Source organism: Rutidosis leptorrhynchoides, chromosome 10 (genome assembly GCF_046630445.1).
Source record: "Rutidosis leptorrhynchoides isolate AG116_Rl617_1_P2 chromosome 10, CSIRO_AGI_Rlap_v1, whole genome shotgun sequence".
Taxonomy (NCBI): Eukaryota; Viridiplantae; Streptophyta; class Magnoliopsida; order Asterales; family Asteraceae; genus Rutidosis; species Rutidosis leptorrhynchoides.
In genome coordinates this window covers 230,903,591-230,925,714 of record NC_092342.1, presented here as the reverse complement: position 1 = coordinate 230,925,714, position 22,124 = coordinate 230,903,591, and the positions used below count along the sequence as shown (strand labels likewise).

General features: G+C 34.8%; 2 protein-coding genes across 2 annotated transcripts; one reads left to right on the top strand and one right to left on the bottom strand.

Moving 5' to 3' along the window:
• Nucleotides 1-6,157: 6,157 nt before the first annotated feature.
• LOC139872616 (beta-galactosidase 10-like) lies at nucleotides 6,158-12,640 on the top strand. Its single transcript, XM_071860528.1, has 19 exons — nucleotides 6,158-6,341; nucleotides 6,940-7,035; nucleotides 7,142-7,254; nucleotides 7,363-7,429; nucleotides 7,603-7,695; nucleotides 7,888-8,031; nucleotides 8,174-8,262; nucleotides 8,337-8,442; nucleotides 8,545-8,632; nucleotides 8,710-8,828; nucleotides 8,988-9,152; nucleotides 9,836-10,044; nucleotides 10,140-10,234; nucleotides 10,336-10,445; nucleotides 10,550-10,657; nucleotides 10,880-10,987; nucleotides 11,118-11,326; nucleotides 11,593-11,908; nucleotides 12,170-12,640. The coding sequence occupies exons 1-19, from the start codon at nucleotides 6,168-6,170 to the stop codon at nucleotides 12,278-12,280; spliced, it is 2,520 nt and encodes an 839-aa protein (XP_071716629.1). The 5' UTR covers nucleotides 6,158-6,167; the 3' UTR covers nucleotides 12,281-12,640.
• A 1,984-nt stretch (nucleotides 12,641-14,624) lies between these two features.
• Nucleotides 14,625-21,794, bottom strand: LOC139870860 (protein CHROMATIN REMODELING 24-like). The gene is made up of 25 exons (XM_071858628.1): nucleotides 21,692-21,794; nucleotides 21,495-21,566; nucleotides 21,288-21,374; nucleotides 20,812-20,907; nucleotides 20,613-20,708; nucleotides 19,731-20,506; nucleotides 19,533-19,663; nucleotides 19,386-19,440; nucleotides 19,165-19,284; nucleotides 18,807-18,914; nucleotides 18,633-18,688; nucleotides 18,458-18,548; nucleotides 18,231-18,368; nucleotides 18,066-18,143; nucleotides 17,741-17,950; nucleotides 17,583-17,654; nucleotides 17,117-17,197; nucleotides 16,914-17,032; nucleotides 16,723-16,834; nucleotides 16,572-16,640; nucleotides 16,075-16,169; nucleotides 15,745-15,870; nucleotides 15,528-15,614; nucleotides 15,304-15,436; nucleotides 14,625-14,948 (listed from the first exon to the last, which is right to left on the bottom strand). The coding sequence occupies exons 1-25, from the start codon at nucleotides 21,792-21,794 to the stop codon at nucleotides 14,787-14,789; spliced, it is 3,273 nt and encodes a 1,090-aa protein (XP_071714729.1). The 3' UTR covers nucleotides 14,625-14,786.
• Nucleotides 21,795-22,124: the final 330 nt, after the last annotated feature.

Genomic DNA, 22,124 nt, shown 5'->3' with positions numbered 1-22,124 from the left:
TGCAACCGCAAACACAAACAAAACATAACACAAGAATCATTATCACAGCACAATAGCATATTAATAATATCCGCATTACTAATATAAACGTTAGTCAACCTATAAACAAGGCACTAACTAAACCCATTCTGACCCGTAATCCTACAAGTCCCGCAACAAATTTAGCACACACACAAAAGTCTAAGTCTAGGCACCTATCTCAAGTCACCTAAATCCCTTAGACCATGCTCCGATACCACTTGTAACAACCTAACCCGTTAACCAACCAATAACGCGGAATAAAAAAAAATCTTTGTGCAGCAAATGGCGCGGCGCGCCATGACCCCGCGCAGCGCGCAAAAGGGCCTGGACAGGCTGCTGTCCCAAAAAGTCCCAAATGGGAAAATGTTTGACCACTTCCCGACACATTTAGACTAAACGGTTTTCGCAACATATTATAATAGTTAAAACTAACACGTTCCATCAATAAAAAGGGTTTTACGACACCGGGCCCACATATGCCCAAATTACCCTTTAAGTACCAATTTCAAGTTTTCGACCACACGACTTTTAACACAAAATAAAGCCGAGCATGGCGATTGGGGATACGCTACCCAATCCTAATCAATCTAAAAGCAAGCCTTCTAAAGCAACTACGCGAGTCCACTAGTCCCACGCTTACCCGAGCCACCGCATCCATGCAAATCTATAAAAAGTTAAACAACGAGAGGGTAAGCTAACGCTTAGTGAGTGAGAATATACTACATACATATATATGCATAAAATGGACATGCCACACAAAACCAAATACCGCATACCAGAGTATCCAAGCATAAAGGCAAGCTAGTCTAAGCATACCGTAAGATCACTAAGCAACGAGCTAAAGATACATCAACAAAATATAAGTTCACCAACAACGATGTGAACAATGCCAATAAGCTACACCCGGAGGGTTAGCTACATCACGACAATACAACATTATATGTATACAATATATATATATATATATATATATATATATATATATATATATCGAATAACATAATTTGCTTACGCTTACAACACAATAACCATGGTTAACCAAATCTTCGCAAGGGAATGACTTCATGAAACAAGTCATCGATGTTCATAACAACCATTAGTGCACTTAACACTTCGTACACTAACCCCACGGGTGGCATCTTAACACTTCGATACTTCACCCCGGGTGGCATCTTAACACGTCGACACTTCACCCCGAGTGGTGTCTTAACACTTCGACACTTCACTCTTCATTTTACTTGAGGTGGCATCTTAACACGTCGATACTTCACCTCGAGTGGCGCCTTAACACATCGGCACTTCACCCGTTATTCTCTTGGAGTGGCATCTTAGCACATCGATACTTCACTCCGGGTGGTGTCTTACCACATCGACACTTCACCCCGGGTGGCGTCTTAACACATCGACACTTCACCCGTCACATTATTTTGAGTGGTGTCTTAGCACATAGACACTTCACTCGTCACGTGAAATGTGGTGTCTTAGCACAGCGACACTTCACATCTCACGCTACAACAAATAAATACATTATATACCTACGCATATAATTATTCCACTCACTATATTAACCCTTCGTCATTGGGGTTATATAAGTCCACATCACACGCCTATGTGATAACGTACACACAAAGTGTGCACCTCGCCAAAGTGGTCAACCAAAATGTACAACCATGCCAATTGGACCTATACACAAGTCCAACAATTCCACCTATACGAGAAGCGAGCTCTATAAGCGAGAACCCCTTCACCCGACCCGCACCCATCCTACACATACATATGCATATAGGATATTAACACTCACCTTGTCGCCTTGAAGAATGCTACCGAATAATCCGCAATCGCCGATGGAATGTACCTAATCAATTTATCACATAACAAAGTAGTAAAACCTTGGTTTACACGCAGTCGATAACCTGGTGTATTCATTAAACAAAGTATTAAAACCTTGTTACAATTCGAATCCCCAATTAGTTGGAATATTTATCTTCGGGTATAATAATAATTTGACAAGGACACTTGCAATTTATATTTATGACTGATGGACTGTTATGGACAAAAACCAGACGGACATATTGAATAATCCAGGACAAAGGACAATTAACCCATGGGCATAAAACTAAAATCAACACGTCAAACATCATGATTACGGAAGTTTAAATAAGCATAATAATAACTTAGCTACGAGACATTAATATAAAAAGGTTGAACATAACTTACAATGATTAAAAATAGCGTAGCGTTACACGGACAGAATTTCGACTTACACCCTTACAACATTTGCTAACATACCCTTATTATTAGAATTATAATTAAAATTAAAATATAAATTATAAATATAAATATATATTACTCGTATATATTGAGAGAGAGATGAAAAAAAAGATGTAAAATTCGATCAGAATTCGGTTGGCTTTATAGCCAGAAGTGAAATTTGGGGCTCCGCGACTCGCGGCAAAATGGCCTTAAAACTCCGCGAGTCGCGGAGAGGTATTTTCATTTCACACCCTTGGAGTTTCTGGCTGCCGACGGTTTTAATAATATATATATATAATATATATATAATTAATATAATTAATTATATATTATATTATATTTATATACATAGTTAACTTGTAATTTTTAGTCCGTTGCGTCGAGCGTTAAGAGTTGACTCTGGTCCCGGTTCCGGTTTTTCGAACGTCCTTGCGTACAATTTAATATCTTGTACTTTGCGTTTTGAATCTTGTACTCTTGTGATTTCGAGACGTTTCTTATCAATAATTGGAACCTTTTTGATTGTCTTTTGTTCTTTTGAGCTTTTTGGTCGTTTGCGTCTTCAAATCGTCGAATCTGTCTTTTGTCTTCATCTTTTATTATTTAAACGAATATCACTTGTAAATAGAACAATTGCAACTAAAAGCTTGTCTTTCTTGAGGAATAATGCTATGAAATATATGTTCGTTTTTAGCATTATCACATAACAAGTAACACAATTAGGGTGGATATACAAATCAATCCAAATTGACAACTAGTGCAATTTCGACCCAAAAGCACTTCCAAGCACAAACCGCGCCCAAACTAACCAATAATCACTAAAACAAGTGAGAATGGTCCCAATATGCCAATCAAACCCAATCATAGGTGTTAAACACCTATCTTGCCCAAAATGACACTTAAACCCTAATTTGACCCATAAGAAGTCAATATCACGCCATTAGCAAGTTTTGATACCAAAACATATTTAACTCGGTTCTATGCTTCAACTTAATCTATTTTAAGTTTATAAACCTTATTAAATCGGCAATTGAGTCATAATCATCAACAAACCCTAATTTTGACTCTAGTCAAAATTAGGCAACCATAAGAACCCTAATGGTTTCCAAAACACCAATAATCACTAACACTAGTGATTATACACCATTTACAAGTCTTAAACATGGTTAAATCATTAACCAACCCAAAACCCGCCAAATATCAAAATAGCAAGTTTCCATAAACCCTCTTCATCAACCAAATGGGTTTTACAACTAACAATCTCAAACCATAACTTGAATATCAAATCTAACAAATGAAATTCGGAGTTAGAACTTACCAATACTACCAAAACATAGCTAGGAGCGAGATGAACAACTTTAAAACCCGAGCTTTGGCGAGAATTCGACTCCTTCTTCTCCAAATCAAGCTCTCTCACTCTAGAACTATTCCTCTCTCTCTAGATGTGGATGAGAGTGTTTGTGTGGGTGAGAAATGAGCTCCAATGGAGTTCTAGATCAGTCTTGATGACCCCAAACCGACCCCAAATGAAAAGACCAAAGTACCCTTCATTTAAACCTTTTAAAAATGTTGAAAATTGCATCAGACTTGATCGGAGTGCCGCTCCATAAGATGGAGCGCCGCTCCAACCTTCAGGTCAGTTTTCAGAAACTTGTTTTGGCCATAACTTTTTGACCGTAGCTCCGTTTTCGATGAATCAAATATCGTTGAAAACGTAATAAGATTTTCTTTCCAATGGTAAGGCTTTGAAACACCAACACAAACTTTATTTAGGGTTGAAAAGATACGTACACACTTTGTCACTTCAGACAACGTCCAGTTTCCTTCGATGTTCGAGCAAGCAACACGTACGTGCTTCGTACACTTCATACACACATCGTACACCATAAATACATTATGTACAATAAATATTTGGGTCTTACATAATCCCCCAATATATTTAAGGGAGAAGTTGAACATGCCTTCAGCTTTACACAAATCTTCCAACTGATAAAACTGTTCCATACGTTTGAGTTCACAGATGAAAGACCTATTTATGAGATCCATGTTTTTTGCTGCCCTTTGATGTTGACGATTCTGCCATCTTTGTAGGTCATCTCATCTTCCTTAGACGCCGGATTTGATTTTGGATCTTCCCTTAACTTATTCAACTTGGCCCTCAAGTCTTCCTTTTCCTCATTAATCTTGTTGAGTTTGTATCTCAAATCTTCTTCTGTCTTACTAGCTACGTCCCGGAACATACGACCATCCCTAAACGCACTGGAGTGTTGTTGTTTATGAATCTTATACTCATTTTGACAGAACTGTACGTCCCCATTCGCATCTTCTCTTTCTCAAGCTTTGAATATTTTAATGGGGATTCCATTGAATTTGATTCTTTCCAAATCAGCTAGCAGCAGATCAGTGTTACTCACATTTGCGAATCTTGCAAAGGCAAATCGATTGCCGCCTTTCAACCTTTTACCAGCCACATATATATCCCTAATATCACCATAGGGTTTGAATGTACGCCACAGGTCCGTAGTCACCCAACTTTCGGGAAAGTTGAAGAACATGAAAGATGTTAATCGGATTCCGAATAGACTTGTTAACCGATCTTGAAGCCCACCATTGTACCGTTACCGCGTTCTAACCGTGCCACCATTGCCTGAAAATTTCTCTCTCCTCACACTCTCACCCCTCATTCTCTATTTATTTAATCGGTGAAGTTTATGCTTTTTAGAATGAAAAATGCTGAAAATAAAATACATGAATGAAACGTGCAAAAAGTGAATAAAACAGAGACGAAATGGGCAACTTTGTCTATAAACAATTTTGCTCAAATCAATAAATATTACTACGTATTTGTTAAAGGGCATTAATCAGTGTTGGTGTAATCTTAAGGTGAATTCATGTTTTGCAGTGGACTATCTATAAATTTTGATGAATATTTGTGACATCCATATACGTTTCCCTTTAAGAAAAATAAACATAACTATCTTTTTTTCTATAATAAGATATTCCCTTTAATCCGCAAATCTCTAACGACCACCGTCACAAAAATCAATCTTCACATAACTTGAGCTGAGCTGTTTTTTTTTTTTAATCATTTCTTTCTATCTTCCCTTTTTAATGTTATTGCCGGTTGGTCTATACTCTCGGTCCCACTTATATTTCATCTTCTCAGATCAACACACGTGTCTCTCAATCCAGCTTTTATTCTTACAATTTACATTATTTCAACCGAGTGAGAAAAAAAAATATTTTTAAAATGAAAATACAGGTTAGTAGTTAGTACTAACCAGTGTTGTAAAAAACCCGATTACTCGTCGATTAGTCCCCGATTAATCATTTTTAAGAGCAATCCGTTCCGATTTTTCAAAATCCGTTTAATTAATCGGTCAACGTCCATTGGTGGGTCAAAATCGAATTTGGTAATCAAATTTGGTCAAAGTCAAGATTAGTCAGCATTTTTAACATGAATTTAAACTAGAGATTTATAGTTTTTGAATAAAATGAAAAAATTTAGACAATTATATTAAAGTTTATATTTATATGATTTTCTTACATAATTACACATATAATTTTTGAAATTAATATTTAATGCATAAAGTTACAATCCGATTAATCATCGATTAATCCCCGAATTGGCGATTAATCTTTGTGGTCTGACCGATTAACCGGAATAGCGAATTTTGCAACCTTGTTACTACCCATTAAAAAGTTATAAAGTTTCAGCAAAAATAACGATTGGAAGAAAAGGCGCATTCTTCAAAAAATATTAAAAAAAAAGATAGACAGTTACATGTGCAAGTTAAATAATTGTAACAGATCTTTGGATTACTCAAAAACCCCATATATAAAGTTATCAGCTTGCTGCAAAAATAGCAAGCAGAAGAAAAGGGTTTAAGTTAATGGCTTCAGTTACTTGTACTCTGCTTCTGTTGATGTGCTGTTGCTGCTTGTACATTTCTCTACTTGCAGAAGCTGCAAACAATGTGACATATGATAAAAGGTCACTCATTATTGATGGTGAAAGAAAGCTTCTAATTTCAGCTGCTATTCACTACCCTCGTAGTGTTCCTGCTGTAAGATTACCCACCTTATAAATATATATTTTATTATTTAATTTTGCCCAATTTTATTTAAGGATGTTGTATTCTGATGAACTGCTATTTGGGTTCAGGGTTTTAGATTATGTATATTTCTTATAAATGAAAGTGTAGTTATTTGGTTTGTTCAGGGTGCCTTTGATAAAACAAAATTATTAAGGGCTTCAAAAGCTAAATGATTTAAACATAGTTTTAAACAAATAAATAATGTAAAATTAATATATTAACCTTTTAAATGAATAAATAGATGAATATAACTGTTTGTTTGATAAGTGTTTAGGATATGATTTCACAAGGATATTAAAGGAAATGAATGTGACAGTGAATGCTTTAGCACAAATTGCTAAATGGTTAAGTCTTATTTGTAGTCACTAACAAACGCACCGAATGTTGAACCAGTGTTGAATCATTCAATTATGAGATAATCAAACGCACCCTAAATGTGATTTGTTGAATCAAAGTATTAAAAGATTATAATGTTTCCCTTAAATTTTGAATCTTTACATGATTCCATGGGGTTTGGATTTTATTTAAGTACTCTAAAAATTACTACGTAACATTTTTGTTGTGATAGATGTGGCCCGGGTTGGTAAAAGCTGCAAAAGAAGGAGGTGTAGACGTGATCGAAACATACGTATTTTGGAATGGACATGAACCATCACCAGGAAATGTGAGTGACATTACTTGATATTTTCAGGACTTTAAAATTGGTTATTTCAAATGTTTACGTTGTGATGATTTTTCATATTTGTGTTTTCTTGATTGCGTTTTGTTAGTACTATTTTGGAGGAAGGTATGATTTAGTGAAATTTGTGAAGATAGTTCAAGATGCTGGTATGCTTCTGATACTTAGAATTGGGCCATTCGTTGCTGCAGAATGGAACTTTGGGTGAGTTCTTGATTATTATCTTTTAATATTTTATAACAATTAAAGATTGTACCTTTTTGCTTGTAATATTTGTTTTTGACTCCTAATGAGTTTCGATAAACTGTACAGTGGTATACCTGTTTGGTTGCATTATGTGCCTGGGACCGTCTTCAGAACAGATAATGAACCATTTAAGGTGTGACGTTCGTTATTGTTATCATATAAGTTTCCCAAGAAAACTGATTTTTGAGCTAAATGTAGAACCCCCTAACTACCACTAGCTGTGGTTAACTGATTTTCATATTCTAAGTTATCAAGATTCACGTCAATTTGTAAATATTAAGTATGTATTGTTGGTGGAAATTGCAGCATTACATGCAGAACTTCACAACTCTTATTGTGAATATGATGAAACAAGATAAGTTTTTTGCGTCACAAGGTGGCCCCATCATCTTAGCTCAGGCAAGTAACAATCAAGTTATTGAAATTTTGATCCGGGATTTAGTATCATAATATCATTTCACGTTCTTGGTTTCTCTTTGAATATCGGAAACTAAAAAGATAATTTTAGAAGACCACAAAGTCTCGAATAACATTGTTTTGATTTGCTTCTAAAAGTAACCTTTTTGTCGTTGATTCTTTAACTTATTGTAGGTGGAAAACGAGTATGGATTCTACGAAGGTGCTTATGGCGAGGGTGGCAAAACGTATACTCAATGGGCCGCTAAAATGGCTCTTTCGCAAAATACAGGTGTACCATGGATAATGTGTCAACAATGGGATGCCCCTGATCCAGTGGTAAATGTCCCCATCCCCAAAATAAATAAGTAATAAATTAGTCGAAATGAAAGGGTCCTTTTTTGGTATTTTGTATTTATAAAATTGTAATTGTAATAGCTATGACCAACATCTAAGAAAGGCCATTTTGTATTTTGTATAGATAAATACATGCAACTCATTTTACTGTGACGATTTCAAGCCAAGCTACCCAACGATGCCCAAAATATGGACCGAGAATTGGCCAGGATGGTATGCATCTCTTAGAATTATGTACTATTTTTGCATTAAATTGTCTATTTTACCCTCAGTTTATGATGGTATAGGTTCAAGACTTTTGGAGGTAGAAATCCACATCGGCCTGCTGAAGACGTTGCTTTTTCTGTTGCTCGTTTTTTTCAAAAAGGAGGATCTGTACATAATTATTATATGGTATTGTTTTCATGAGCTCTTGATTCATTGCTGCAATGTTAGTTTTAGTAGTGTGCATTTCAGATATTTGACTTTGACTCTGTTTTTCCTGTTGACTTGTAGTACCATGGTGGGACGAACTTTGGACGCACTTCTGGTGGACCTTTTATTACAACGAGTTATGATTATGATGCACCAATCGACGAATATGGTTAGCCCATTGAACCGTTCAAAGTTTGACATTCAGATTATGCTCTAAATATCTTTCTTGTATGTAATGTATTATAGGGTTACCGAGGTTTCCAAAATGGGGGCACCTTAAGGAGCTTCATCGAGCTATAAAGTTGTGCGAACACGCATTGTTGAACAATGAACCAACCTTGATTCACCTTGGTGCTCAACTAGAGGTAGCTTTTGACTCTCCATATCTGTTTTTCAAGCTGAAGTTACATATTTGGCATTATTATTATTATTACATGTTATGTTATATATGTTATACTGACATTATTTCACAAGATTATTTTTCACAAGATGAGTGTGTGTTTTTTTCACTTTTTATATTTTAGGCTGATGTTTATGAAGATAAACTGGGAAATTGTGCTGCGTTTATTGCCAACATAGACGACAAAAATGAGAAGACGGTACAGTTTCGGAATGCATCATATACACTGCCAGCATGGTCAGTTAGCATACTTCCTGACTGCAAAAACGTAGTCTTCAACACCGCCAAGGTACCTTCTTTTGAGATTCTCGGATTTAATAATTTTTACTGTTCTAAAAAACACCAATTACTCCCGATTAATCTCCGATTACAAGAACAGACCGATCCGATTATCCAATATCCGTTTAATTAATCGGTTAACGGTGGTTAATGAGTCAACATGGGATTTGTCGGTCAAGGTAAAAAATGGTCAACATTTCTATATGAATTTAAACTACAATTTTAGAGTTTTTGAACAAATTTTTGATTATGTTTATATGTTTAGACAATTATGTTTACGGATCTCTTCTATATTCACGCATATAATTTTAAATTTTATCACTAAATGTGTAAAAAGTCCAAACTAATTGATCACCGAGTTGTCGATTACTCCCTCCAAACTCCCAACCGAGTACTCCCGAAATACCGAGTTTTGCAACCTTGATATTTTTTGGTTATAACAAACTTAAGAGAGTACATGGTTGACTTTTGACTGTCCAAATCTGCTATATGAAAGGAAAACAGGACACTTCAGAATTTGAGTTAGTGAGTTATATTTAATGGTTAATAATGTTATTTATGAGTACCCTAACGTTTAACAGTAAATAATAGAAAACGAACAACAGTGGTAATCGATTTGTGGGAATCAAGAGTAGTTTGTTTGACAATTTGACCTTCAGAATCATAACTAACATCGAACACCTTTTCAAACAGGTTGGATGTCAAACTTCGACCATTGAAATGGTACCAGAGCAGTTGCAACCTTCAACAAGTTCACCGAATAAAGACTTGAAAGCCGAAAGTTGGCAGATTTTTGTTGAGAAAACCGGGATTTGGGGAGAACCTGACTTTACTCGCAACGGCTTTGTAGATCACATCAATACCACAAAGGATACCACCGACTACCTTTGGCATACAACTAGGTTCGATATAAAGAAAATAGCTTCGTATTAGTCAAACGTCTAAAAGACCATTGAACAATAAAAGTCAACTGAGGGAGGTTACATTATTCTTGCAGTTTACATGTTGACGAGAACGATGGAAGCAAACTAAAGCTCGTTATTGAATCAAAGGGACATGCCCTTCATGCCTTTGTGAACGGTGTACTTCAAGGTTGTATGTTCAAGATACACCGTTCATTGACTTTTTGACTCACTAGGTGGTTAGTTATATACTTTAGTAATCTTAAATGTGATTTACTTGGTCCTAATCAGCTAGTGCGGCTGGAAATGGTACTGTTTCACCGTTCAACTTTACGAGTCCGGTTTCATTGAAGGCAGGGGAGAATGAAATTGCTGTTTTGAGCATGACTGTGGGCCTCCAAGTAAGCTAGTATTTTTATTTATTTTTTAAATTTTTTTGTATTTTGGTTCTTATTCGTAAGGTCTCGCAAGAAATACGATTGTGATCGTGGGTCCTGTTTAATAGAATGCAGGATCATTTTACGAATGGGTTGGCGCTGGTCTAACCAGTTTGAAACTCAAAGGTTTGAAGAATGGAACCTTGGACTTATCTAACAACAAATGGAGCTACAAGGTACACTCCTTTATGTAAGATTTGACTTTTACGGGTCAAATTATTTATTTTTGAACTTCAAAATACGTACCATTTTGTTGTGCATATATTTCGATTGACAATAGGAAAAGTGTATCCGAATATGAAAATTGTGGAGATTAAAGAACTCGAAAAACAATGTCAAATATGAAGATGGAAATAGTATTCTTCCTGAAATTCAACTTATTTTCCCGGTTTTTGCAGATTGGGTTGGAAGGCGAACATAATAGTCTTTACGACGCTGGTGCTCCAAATAAAAACTGGAACTCGGTTTCCGAACCACCTAAAAATCAGCCATTGACATGGTATAAGGTATGCAACTCAAAGTGACAAATTTTTAGATTTCGCTCTCTGCGTAATTCTTCTAACTATTTATATAAGAGCTAAATTAATTACAAACTTTATTTTATCAAAAAAGAAGACTAATTACTCAATCTTATAGGCTATTGTGGATGCCCCACCGGGAGATGAGCCCATTGCACTTGACATGGTTCACATGGGAAAAGGGTTGGCATGGCTAAATGGCGAGCAAATTGGACGATATTGGCCCCGTAAGGCTCCAAATGACAAGTGTGTCAAAGAATGTGATTATCGAGGCAAATTCAACCCCGATAAATGCAATACGGGGTGTGGAGAACCGTCACAAAGATGGTAAAAAATCTCATCTTTTTACCATACATATAACAAGAACACCGGTAATTAGAGGCAATTATAGAGCAAAAAGTACACCGTTGATCCAAAAAATCGTACTTGGCCACTTTCATTGTCACGTGAAGATTATAACTTATCATTTACAATTGTGCAAATTTTGTTAGTTTGACCTCAAAAGTCAAAGCTGGAATACATTGTTAAGAATGGACAAATGATTGTCCCTCAACCTATATTAGTTTGTGTTTTTAATGACATTTTCATCCTAGGTACCATGTTCCAAGATCATGGTTCAAGCCAACAGGCAATGTTTTAGTGATATTTGAAGAAAAAGGTGGAGACCCGACTCAGATTCGGTTCTCAAGACGCATATTATCCACTCTTTGTGCTCATGTATCCGATGATCATCCCTCTTTTGCGATCAACGACTTGCAAAAAAACAAAGTGAGTTTGGAGTTAAAATGCCCAATGGATAAACACATTTCGTCTTTCACGTTTGCTAGCTACGGGACTCCTACCGGGACTTGCCAATCGTACGTCATAGGAAATTGTCATGATCCCGATTCCAGATCTGTCGTCGAAAAGGTAATTATTACTTTTTTACCCTTGATGTTCTGCAAGCGTTTTCATTGGTGCCCGCCCCGTAAAATTTGAGTACTTGCACTTGACCATCAGTTTTTCTCCGCAATTTAGATTTGATTATTTGTTTTTTCTACAATTTACACTTGATTGCCCCCAATATCATTTGTTTTCATTTTGCCCCCTGAAAATAAAAGTTCAAGTTCTGTCACTGTCAGTGAAAGAGTAGTATTCTTATTTGATTCCATTATTTTGTTGTTTATGCAGTTATGCTTGAATAAGAACGAGTGCGTTGTTGAGTTATCCAAAGAGAATTTTAAGATAGAACTTTGCCCAGGCATTACAAAGAAACTTTCGGTAGAAGCAACTTGTAGCTGAATCTCGTTATTTTAATGCTTATAGGCTACATATGATTTAAGTGTTGTATTATTATGAGTCACTATCTACATATGATTCGAGTTGAGAGGTTTTTTTTCCAAGTCTTTTTTAGATGTTCTGATAGCCCTACAAGAAAATTTTCTAGTCCTCACATTTTGACCTTACTGTCATTTGTTTGAAGGTTATGTCAATCAATAATTCCCATATTTCATGGGTATTTAAATTTAAATCTAAATACTTGTCGTTGTAAGCCTTAGGGAACGAGTATATGTAAAAGATGTGCGTCGAGAGTAATGTTTCAGTTCTAAGATGATAAAACTTCTGTAGCATTCATGTTACAACTTTTGGATTTAATCTATATATGAGATTTGTTATGTTAAACAACATATAATAACCTTGTATACACAAAGAAATGACCATTTCATTCGCGGTGTGAAAATTGCTTAATTTTTTATCAGTAGCTTTTAGCAGTCTGCAAAACCAAGACAGCCCCTTTAAAGACCAATATTTTTTATGCATACAGTAAACCTTTATGTGTCTATTTATCAATTTTGAAGTGTGATTGCCCACTGCTCTCTACTCGGGCCCCACTTTATATTTCAACTTCTCAGGTCAACAGATGTCTTTCAATCCAGTTATTATTTTTCAATCCATTCATAAAGCTACTTCAATCCAGTTTCCATTGCTTTATTCTGATTACTAATTGAAAATAACAATTCTGTGATCATCTTTATTGATAGCCGATACATGTATATATACACAATAGGATAAGCTAACTTTCCTCAATTCTAGCTAACAACTTATGCTAGTAAATTGGACTCTATACGCAGCAATATACACGTGAGATACATCTTGTATGCCAAGTCAAATTACAACACACACTACATAAGACTATGTACTATTACGCCCCCACAGTCGAAGCCTTCGGTGGTCGAATGCATAGACTGGCTCTAAACTCTTCGAATAAAACTCTCGGTAAACCTTTAGTGAAGATGTCTGCTATCTGAAATCGTGTTGGAACATGTAAGATGCGAACTTGTCCTCGAGCCACTTTTTCCCGTACAAAATGAATATCAAGTTCAATGTGTTTAGCGAGGTGCTTCATCTCCTGACAATAAGCAGACACACTAGAGAAATTTTCGAGCTTGGTGTTGGTGAATTTAGTAGCAAGATGAACGGCCCTCGAATTCTGATTGTCATGAAATATGCCTTTGATTCGGTCCCACGTTTGTTGAGCGGTGGAACCAGGGGTGAGGATGTTGAGCAGTAACTCATTGGAGAGAGTACCGTAAATCCAGGAGAGGACAATAGCGTCTAGTTTGACCCAATCAGCAGCATGGGTTTGTTGAGTTTGTCCGGTATTGGAAGAACCAGACGAATCATCAGTGGAAGGAATGATGTGATCAATAACATCAAAGGCTTGACAATGAATCTTGAATAATTCGGCCCATGAAGAGTAATGGCTCGTGTTAAGTTCAAGGGTAATTGAAATGAAGTTTTTGATGTTGCTTACAGTAATCGCAGGGTGTAACCTTGCTGCAGCCAAGAAGAAATCAGAGAAAAAGATGAAGGAATTGAAGAGAGTGATTGAAGGAATCGGCTGTTTAAGGTAAGGTTTTATTGGCCTGATACCATGAAAATAACAATTCTGTGATCATCTTTATTGATAGCCGATACATGTATATGTATATATACACAATAGGATAAGCTAACTTTCCTCAATTCTAGCTAACAACTTATGCTAGTAAACTTATGCTAAGTCAAATTACAATACACACTACATAAGACTACGTACTATTACTAATTGAGGTAAAAAAAATATTAAAAAGGATAGACAATTACACATAGAAAAAAAAACCCAAATATAAAGTTACTAACTTTCTGCAAAAAAAATAGTAAGTAGAAGAAAAAGGCTCATTTTTCATCCATTTGCCATTCTTTATTCTGATTTTATGTCACTAAATGATGAAAAAACTAATCAAAGAAAAGGTAGACGGTCATATGAGCAAGCTAGGTAATTGTAATTGATATTTGGATTACCAAACAAATATGCCATATAATAAAGTCACAATCTTGCTGCAAAAACAAGCAGAAGAAAAGAAACATCAATGGCTTCAGTAACTTGTACTACTCTGCTACTGTTGTGCTGTTTCTATATTTTGCAATTTGCAGATGCGACTAACAACAACGTGACATGATAATAGGTTATGGTGAAAGAAGGTTTTATTAAACCGTACTGTTAAACGTCTTAAATTTTGAAATAGTTAAAAAGTAAAGGGTGATATGAGAGATATTCAACATAAACATAAACATAAACATATATTTGGAAATGAGTGCAGCCTGTATTCTTGCATAGGTAATCAATGATTTACCACCAATTGGTTTTCCAAAAAATACAAGTTTGTACAGTGGAACATGAGCCTCACAAAGTGAATTAGTATTTTCACCATCAGTGATCATATAGAGTAATCAACATTTTAAAAAACAAAAGTAGTCATGGTTTGATTTAAACATTCAACACCCTGTTGAAATCATCAGCAACATCATCTAGATCTATAATATCAGTTTCAACTCTTTTTGGCATGCAAAGTTTATGGAGCTCAGAATTCAACTCAGCAATCTGTTTTCGTATCTTCTCTCCATTGTCTCCTAACCTCGCCACCATTGCCTGCATAAACCACATGAAACAGAATGCCTCTTTTAGAAAGAATGTGCAGACAAGCAAATTTCATCTATTGAATGGAAAATAAAACGATATCTAGGTTGACACAAGAGGTATGATAAATTCGTTACATAATGAATCATTCGTTACATAAGATGATTTGTCTTGTGTGATGGTGGCAAAGTTGTCAAGAACACAACAGGTTGTAGATGATTATAATTAGATTAAACTAGATGATAATACAAATCAAGCAAAACTTAGTTAGCTTGTAGATGATTATAATTAGATTAAATTAGATGATAATGCAAATCAAGCAAAACTTAGTTAGCTTGTAAATGATTATAATTAGATTAGATGATACCTTGTTTGCATAGAGTTGAGATAGGCGGTTGATCTGTTGTTTGATTTCTGATTCTGTTAATTTGTTAGATATACTTGGAGAGATATTCTTCCTTTGCGCAACATTCTCCTTTGGATTGAAAGCAAACCGAGCACTGTTTGTAATGAAATAAAGACTATAATTAAATTTAACAAATCAAAATAAAATAATTAAAAGTAGAAGTATGATATTCCGAGATAACATACGCATCCACGTTCGGTTCCCTTGAGGAATATGAAGATGAGCTGCCCACATATGTAGATGAGTTGCTCACATACGTTGATTGCCTAATCCTATACAAACCATTAAGAAATAACGATATAAATGCAACAGATGATAGATTTATTTACTTTTTTAGTGATCTGTTAAATTTCAAAAATGTGATTCTCGGTAGTAAAAAAGGGATGAAGGTTATTTATTTACCTTGCCAATTCTTCGTCTGATACAGCTGGCACAGGGGCAGTCTTCGAGAAGAGCAAACTGTGGTGACTAATACCAGCTATACCCAGTGATTCTAAAAACTTCGTATGGACTTTCAGAGACGAATCCCTATTAAAAAAACAAATAACTATGTAATTTTTGAAGTATATTAGAAACAACGTTATAACTATTATTTTTGAAATGGTGTTATCCACAAAATAACAGCATATAAAGCCATTATTATTAAAATATCCAAAACGAATCGGTTAATGATTAAGCAAGAACTTCCTGTAAAAAAAAATTAAAAAATTCGGTTGTTAAAAAATTACATACATTTGGTGCTCACTGTCGTGCTCTTCGTACATCTGTTGTTGAGTTAAAGAAATATCAAAACCATGCTTGGGAAGACTCAGAAGCTCCCTAAGATCCTGAGATAACATGTAATTGATTGGTCAACATAGGTCAATGGGTCAAAGTCAAAGTTAGTCGGTCAAAGTCATATTTAGTCAGTCAAAATTAGTCAAAAAGCAATTTTGGTCTACAATTTGACTTATTATGAAATTAAACAAGATATTTACAGTTTTTGAACAAATGTATATTATGTTTATGTATCTAGGCAACTATATTAAAGTTTATGTTTATGAATTCTATGTTTATTTACACATATAATTCTAACATTTATTACTTAAATGCAACCGATTATTCCCAAGTTGCCAACTACTCCCTCAAAAGTCCCAACCGAATACTCGCAACCTTGTACAAATCAATAACGTGTCCAACGAATGACTTGTGAAAAAAAATATTAAAATATCCAACACTCGAGTACGCACCTGTGCACTGAAATAACGAGTTTGATCTTTCTGTTCAGTAGCACTTCTGAATAGACCCCCTTTGTATACCTGTATACCAAACAATATTGAACAATCAGATATGACAAATATGAGAAACATCTTATACATTAATCCTTGATTATCATTTAACCTGTTTCCTATATATCTTTTCTTCAACAGTACCACAGGTCATTAAGCGGTATACAATAACATCCTTCTTTTGTCCAATACGATATGCACGATCTACACTCTGATTATCGGTACTGCAAAGAAAGAAAAAGATTAAAATGTTACAAGATATTAAAAAAATGATTTATCATATCAAACAAAATGAATACCAACCTCGGATTCCATGCAGGATCAACAACGATAACACGGTCTGCTTTAGTAAGGGTAAGTCCCAAACCACCGACTTGGGAGGTCAAAAGGAATATTGGAGCTCCAACACCCTCTTGAAAATCCTATTATAAATATTAATATTTTTATTATTCCATAGTTAAACCAAATAAAATAAAACAACTATTTACCAAGGAAGAATTACTTACATCAACAATCTTTAATCTGTCGCTAGCTTTAGTAGTACCATCAATACGTAGGAACTTGTAGCCTCGGGTATTAAGAACATCCTAAGCATAAAAAAAGACCAAAAACAATAGAAAAATGTTATATACTGTACCTTAAAATCAACAACTATAAATGAATATTAGATTGTTTGAATAATGAATCAACAACTATAAATAGAAGAACAAAAATGATTGGGTGGGTTTAATTGGGTGATTGCAACCCAAAACAAATTGTCCCAAAATAAATTATTTTTCCTGTGAAGAGATAGTGTGACACAGATTACATAAGTTGGATTGTTTCAACAACTATTTTTTTCTTGAATAAATACTTTGGCAGGTTTTGTGCATATATCATAAGCAAATGAATCAAGTAGCCTTCTTTAGATATAGAAAACGGTATCTGTGCAAAATCAGAATCGGGAATATAATTGACAATTTTGGAACAAACCTGAATCAGATTAAGCATTTTGCGAGTTTGGGAAAAGATAAGAACATTATGTCCTTCTGGAATCAGCTTATCCTACGAATAAATTTAACAAGAATATATATCACACTTTTTGCAATAAAATACACATATTTAACTGATTAAGGCTGTACTTTTCTTACCAACAAAGACACAATAAAGGAAATCTTGCATGAAAGGTTGTCATTATGTTCCCCAATATCAAATCTGTCTGCAACATCAGCAATGTTCATTACTAATTTTTCAGCTACACCATGATCATCCTGATTTAAAACCGATTCCATCCCTTCTAATACATCTTCAGCAGCTCTCTTTGTTAGCAGTAGTGGATGATCACATATCTTTTTCAATATCTAATAAACATACCCAAAGAATATATATACATAATACATAATATGAGATCCACTATAGTAAACATATGGGCTTTTCAAAAACATTTAAAAAACGCAAGTGTGACTGACTAAATACCGTTATAGCAGCCAGAGGCGAACCATCGAAGGCTGAAAGAACAATCTCACTTTTCAAAAATGCTTCGTACAGTTGTCGCTGTATCGAAATGACATGAGATTTTAAAAACATGTGCGAAAGGAAGCATATATGTTAGTTAAAGTGATGATTGAAAGTGCTCATTACCTGTACATTGGATAATTTTAACCACACAATAATCTCATGTTTCTTAGAAAGTTTGGCTGCATTTGTACCACCATCTTCACCGAACACCTCACTTTTTAGACGACGGAGAAAATAGGGATGAATGCATTTTCTCAAGTCCTGTTTGTTTGTTTGTAAGTATGAGTAACAATTAATAATAATTTTAACAACACGAAATATCCATTTTAATTTACTAGACTGATAATAACCTGTGCAACAGCTGAACCGATGCGTTTATCTCTATCAGATGCCTTCTTGTCATTTCCACGGAGGATGGCAGCTTCATATTTATCCTTAAAACTGGAAAAAAACAACAAAAACAGAGAATAAAATAAGAATAACAAAAGAACCAAAAAATAACCAAAACAACAAATGAAATATTACCATTTCTTGTCACCCAAAAGCTCCGGGCAGCAGAAATTAAACAAAGCCCACAATTCCTGTATTACAAAATTAAAATATCAAATCAATGAAATGGTAATATTCCAAAATGATGTGTAACATATTTGAAATTTATTATAAATCAATAACAAAATGTATAATCATCAAGCTGTGTACCTTTAAATTATTTTGCAGTGGAGTGCCACTAATTATTATGCGATGAGCACAAGGTATTGCAAGCAAGCTTTTAGCCCTTTGTGTACTAGGATTCTTTATGAGGTGCCCCTGTGTTTAGTTCAAGATAACGAACATAATTAGTATTTTCGGAAGTACTCAAAGAACACATGTGTTATCACAAAATTATTAAGGCAAGAAGCAAACTTAATAAACAACAAGCATCACGTAGCCACCATCACCGAGTACAAATGCATTCTAGAAGCAGACAACTTTTGTAAAAAGCAAATTAGGTAAATGGACCTATTATATAAAATACTAGGTAATTAGGTAAATGGACCAAACTAGCAACACAACGTACCTCATCAAGAATCATATAATCCCATGTAACAGAATCTTCATCCATCTCATCATAGTCTCCAGATAGTGATTTGACATTATTACGCACAATATCATAGGTTGTAAGCAGAACACCCTTATCCTACAAAACATACCAAAATTTACGAGTCAAATTATTTATATATCTATATCTATATCTATATCTGTAAAACCTTAAGTATAATTGGTAGAGTCAAAGACTACCTGAAGTATATACTGTAGCTCATACTCTCTAGCTTTTGCACAAGTCCCAAAGTATCTGAAAGTACATGAAAATGTTAAATGATTTCCAGAAGGCACAACTATGCACAGATTAAATTAAGCACAACGTGTTTATTTAAACAAACTCACTCTCTTGTCTTTCTCGAAAGACCAACCACACCTAATTCTTTCATCCAATGGGGTAATAGCGTTTTCGGAGCAACAACCAACACCCTTTTTATCAAACGTGAATGAAATAGGCCCGCCAAAAATCCACAAATCTGAACAGACAAACAGTTAATTATAGCTATTTATACATTACATAAAATAAAAAGTACAAGTGCTTACCTGCATTGTCTTCCCAAGACCCATGTCATCGCCCAAAATACCACCCTTTCCTTTACAATGAAGGGACCAAAGCCACTTCAAACCTTCACGTTGATGAGGGTATAACATAGTCGCAATCTTACTAGGTAATGAAAAATTGAATTTAGGGTTACTAAGAGAAAATGATGCTTCATCTCCCAAAACAGGGTCACTTCTCTCATCTTTCAAGGTATAAACGTTGTTAGAAACATCAGATTCCAAAATCGACTTCCCGTTCCTGCTCTCCACCTTTTGAACAAACTTTTGGCCACTCGTAACTACACAATCATCGTCATCATCATCCTCATACGTCTCATATTTCGGAGGACGAATGGAACTTTCATTGGATACAACTTTTCCTACATGACTCTTCACATAACCACCATTAAAATCCTCTTTTCTAGTGGCTGCTGCCTTCAGCGATATACCAGACTGGTTAGATGCAACAGGAAACGGACTGGGTTTAAAATCTACATCTTTGTAAGAACTTGAAAGCTGTTTAGTGGGGCGTTTCCCCTTCTCAATAGACAAAATTTCAAACTTTGAACTTAAATTGCTTAAAATATCTCTAATTTCATCACCACCTTCATTATTGTTTCCAGTATTCTTTACAGGACTCGGAGAGTCAAATTCAGACAACTCGTCTGCGATATCCGACACAAAATCATTAAATCTACCATCCTCCTCTCCATCATCTTTTACTACTACCTTACATAGCCTCCTCCTTCCCTGTAGCATAACTTTCTGATGATCCTCTTCTGGTGCAATCACAAATTCACAAATACATAAAATGAATAAACCGAGCCATAAAATATTAAATTAAAATACACAGACATTACAAAGGATAAAAAGATAACAATTTACCGTGATGAGTATCGATGTCATCCACATCAGAACTTTCAGTTTCCTGAGCAGTTGACACTTCCTGCTTATTCATACCTTTCGATGGCATTTTCTCTTCTACGTTTCCAAAGGCAACAAAATTGCATTGCATAAGATATTATATTATATTAAAATGTTAAAATACACATAAATTACAAAGGATAATAAGATAATAAATCACCATGATGAGTATCAATGTCATCAACATCAGAGTTTTCATCTTCCTGACCAGTTAATACTTCCACTTTTTTCATAACTTCAGATGACAATTTATCTTCTACATTTCAAAAGGCAACAAAATCGCATAAAATATTAACCATTACAAATAAACAACATACAAATCCGTTTAATACAATTTCATGTTTCCTTAAGTTAACTAATAATCACTTGAACTGCAGAAACTAAACACACATCAGATAATTCATCTTCCTGACCAATTAATACTTCCACTTTTTTCATAACTTTCGATGACATTTTCTCTTCTACATTTCAAAAGGCAACAAAATCACATAAGATATTAATCATTATAAACTATAAATCAACAACATACAAATCCGTTTACTACAGTTTCATGTTTCCTTAAGTTAACTAATAATCACTTCAATTGCAGCAACTAAACACATATATAGATCCACAAATAAAGAGAGACACAAGTACCAGCAGAAGAGTGAGGTAAACCAATGGTATCAGATTGAGCATCATCATCATCAGCTTGTTCTATAGTCGAAATTAGGGTTTTTGGCGCTGCATTTCAAATTCAATGTCAATGTCAAAATTAGGGTTTCGTAATATTGAAATACCGACTAAAAAAAGCACCTACGCATGAATTTCATAAAAATAGGAATTCGGTATAAATGTTCTTACGAGAAGGAGAATCGAAATCGAAGTTAAAAGAAGGAGCGTCGTCATCCTCTTGTCGATCACGATTTTTCATTTCTGTAATTTAATTAAACTCATAAATTAAACAAAACAATAACTATTATTATAATGATGATATAAGTCAATTAAATAAGAAGTCATAAACTAGGGTTTAAGTATGTGATTCGAGATGAAAAAATAACCTGATTGAAAACTGCAAGGAGTGGATTTATATTGAGAAGCAGCGATGAATCGATTGTGAAGTTGATTCAAACTCATGGCCTTGTTTGATGATTCATCGGGCATCTCTCTGTACTCTAGCACATACACTCACTCACTCACTGTGTGTTTTGAAAGGTTTCAATTTAGGTTTTGTTCTTGGATGATTATTTTGGGCCTATATGGGAAAACAATGATACGTCCTCTTCTCCGGTAAACTTCCGGCTACCAGTTTTCTCTATTCTAATCGTTATTTTAATTTGATTGCTTCAACCATCATGTTCTCAATACCTGTTTCACCGTTTACACCACATCACTCTACATCCAAAAAGTCGATTCACCCTAAACCCAACATAATCAATCACATCAAATATAAACCAGACAATGTTGGGGTATGGGTTAAAATTGATCGGAATA

Bases quoted from the DNA above. Each gene is read 5' to 3' on its own strand.
- LOC139870860 (XM_071858628.1), bottom strand. From the start codon at position 21,794: ATGCCCGATGAATCATCAAACAAGGCCATGAGTTTGAATCAACTTCAC. The intron at 19,441-19,532 runs GTGAGTTTGTTT...ATGTACTTTCAG, and splicing joins CTTTCGAGAAAGACAAGAGA to ATACTTTGGGACTTGTGCAA. The intron at 16,835-16,913 runs GTTGGTATTCAT...CTTTCTTTGCAG, and splicing joins GATCCTGCATGGAATCCGAG to TACCGATAATCAGAGTGTAG.
- LOC139872616 (XM_071860528.1), top strand. From the start codon at position 6,168: ATGGCTTCAGTTACTTGTACTCTGCTTCTGTTGATGTGCTGTTGCTGC. The intron at 6,342-6,939 runs GTAAGATTACCC...TTGTTGTGATAG, and splicing joins ACCCTCGTAGTGTTCCTGCT to ATGTGGCCCGGGTTGGTAAA. The intron at 10,446-10,549 runs GTAAGCTAGTAT...CCTGTTTAATAG, and splicing joins GCATGACTGTGGGCCTCCAA to AATGCAGGATCATTTTACGA.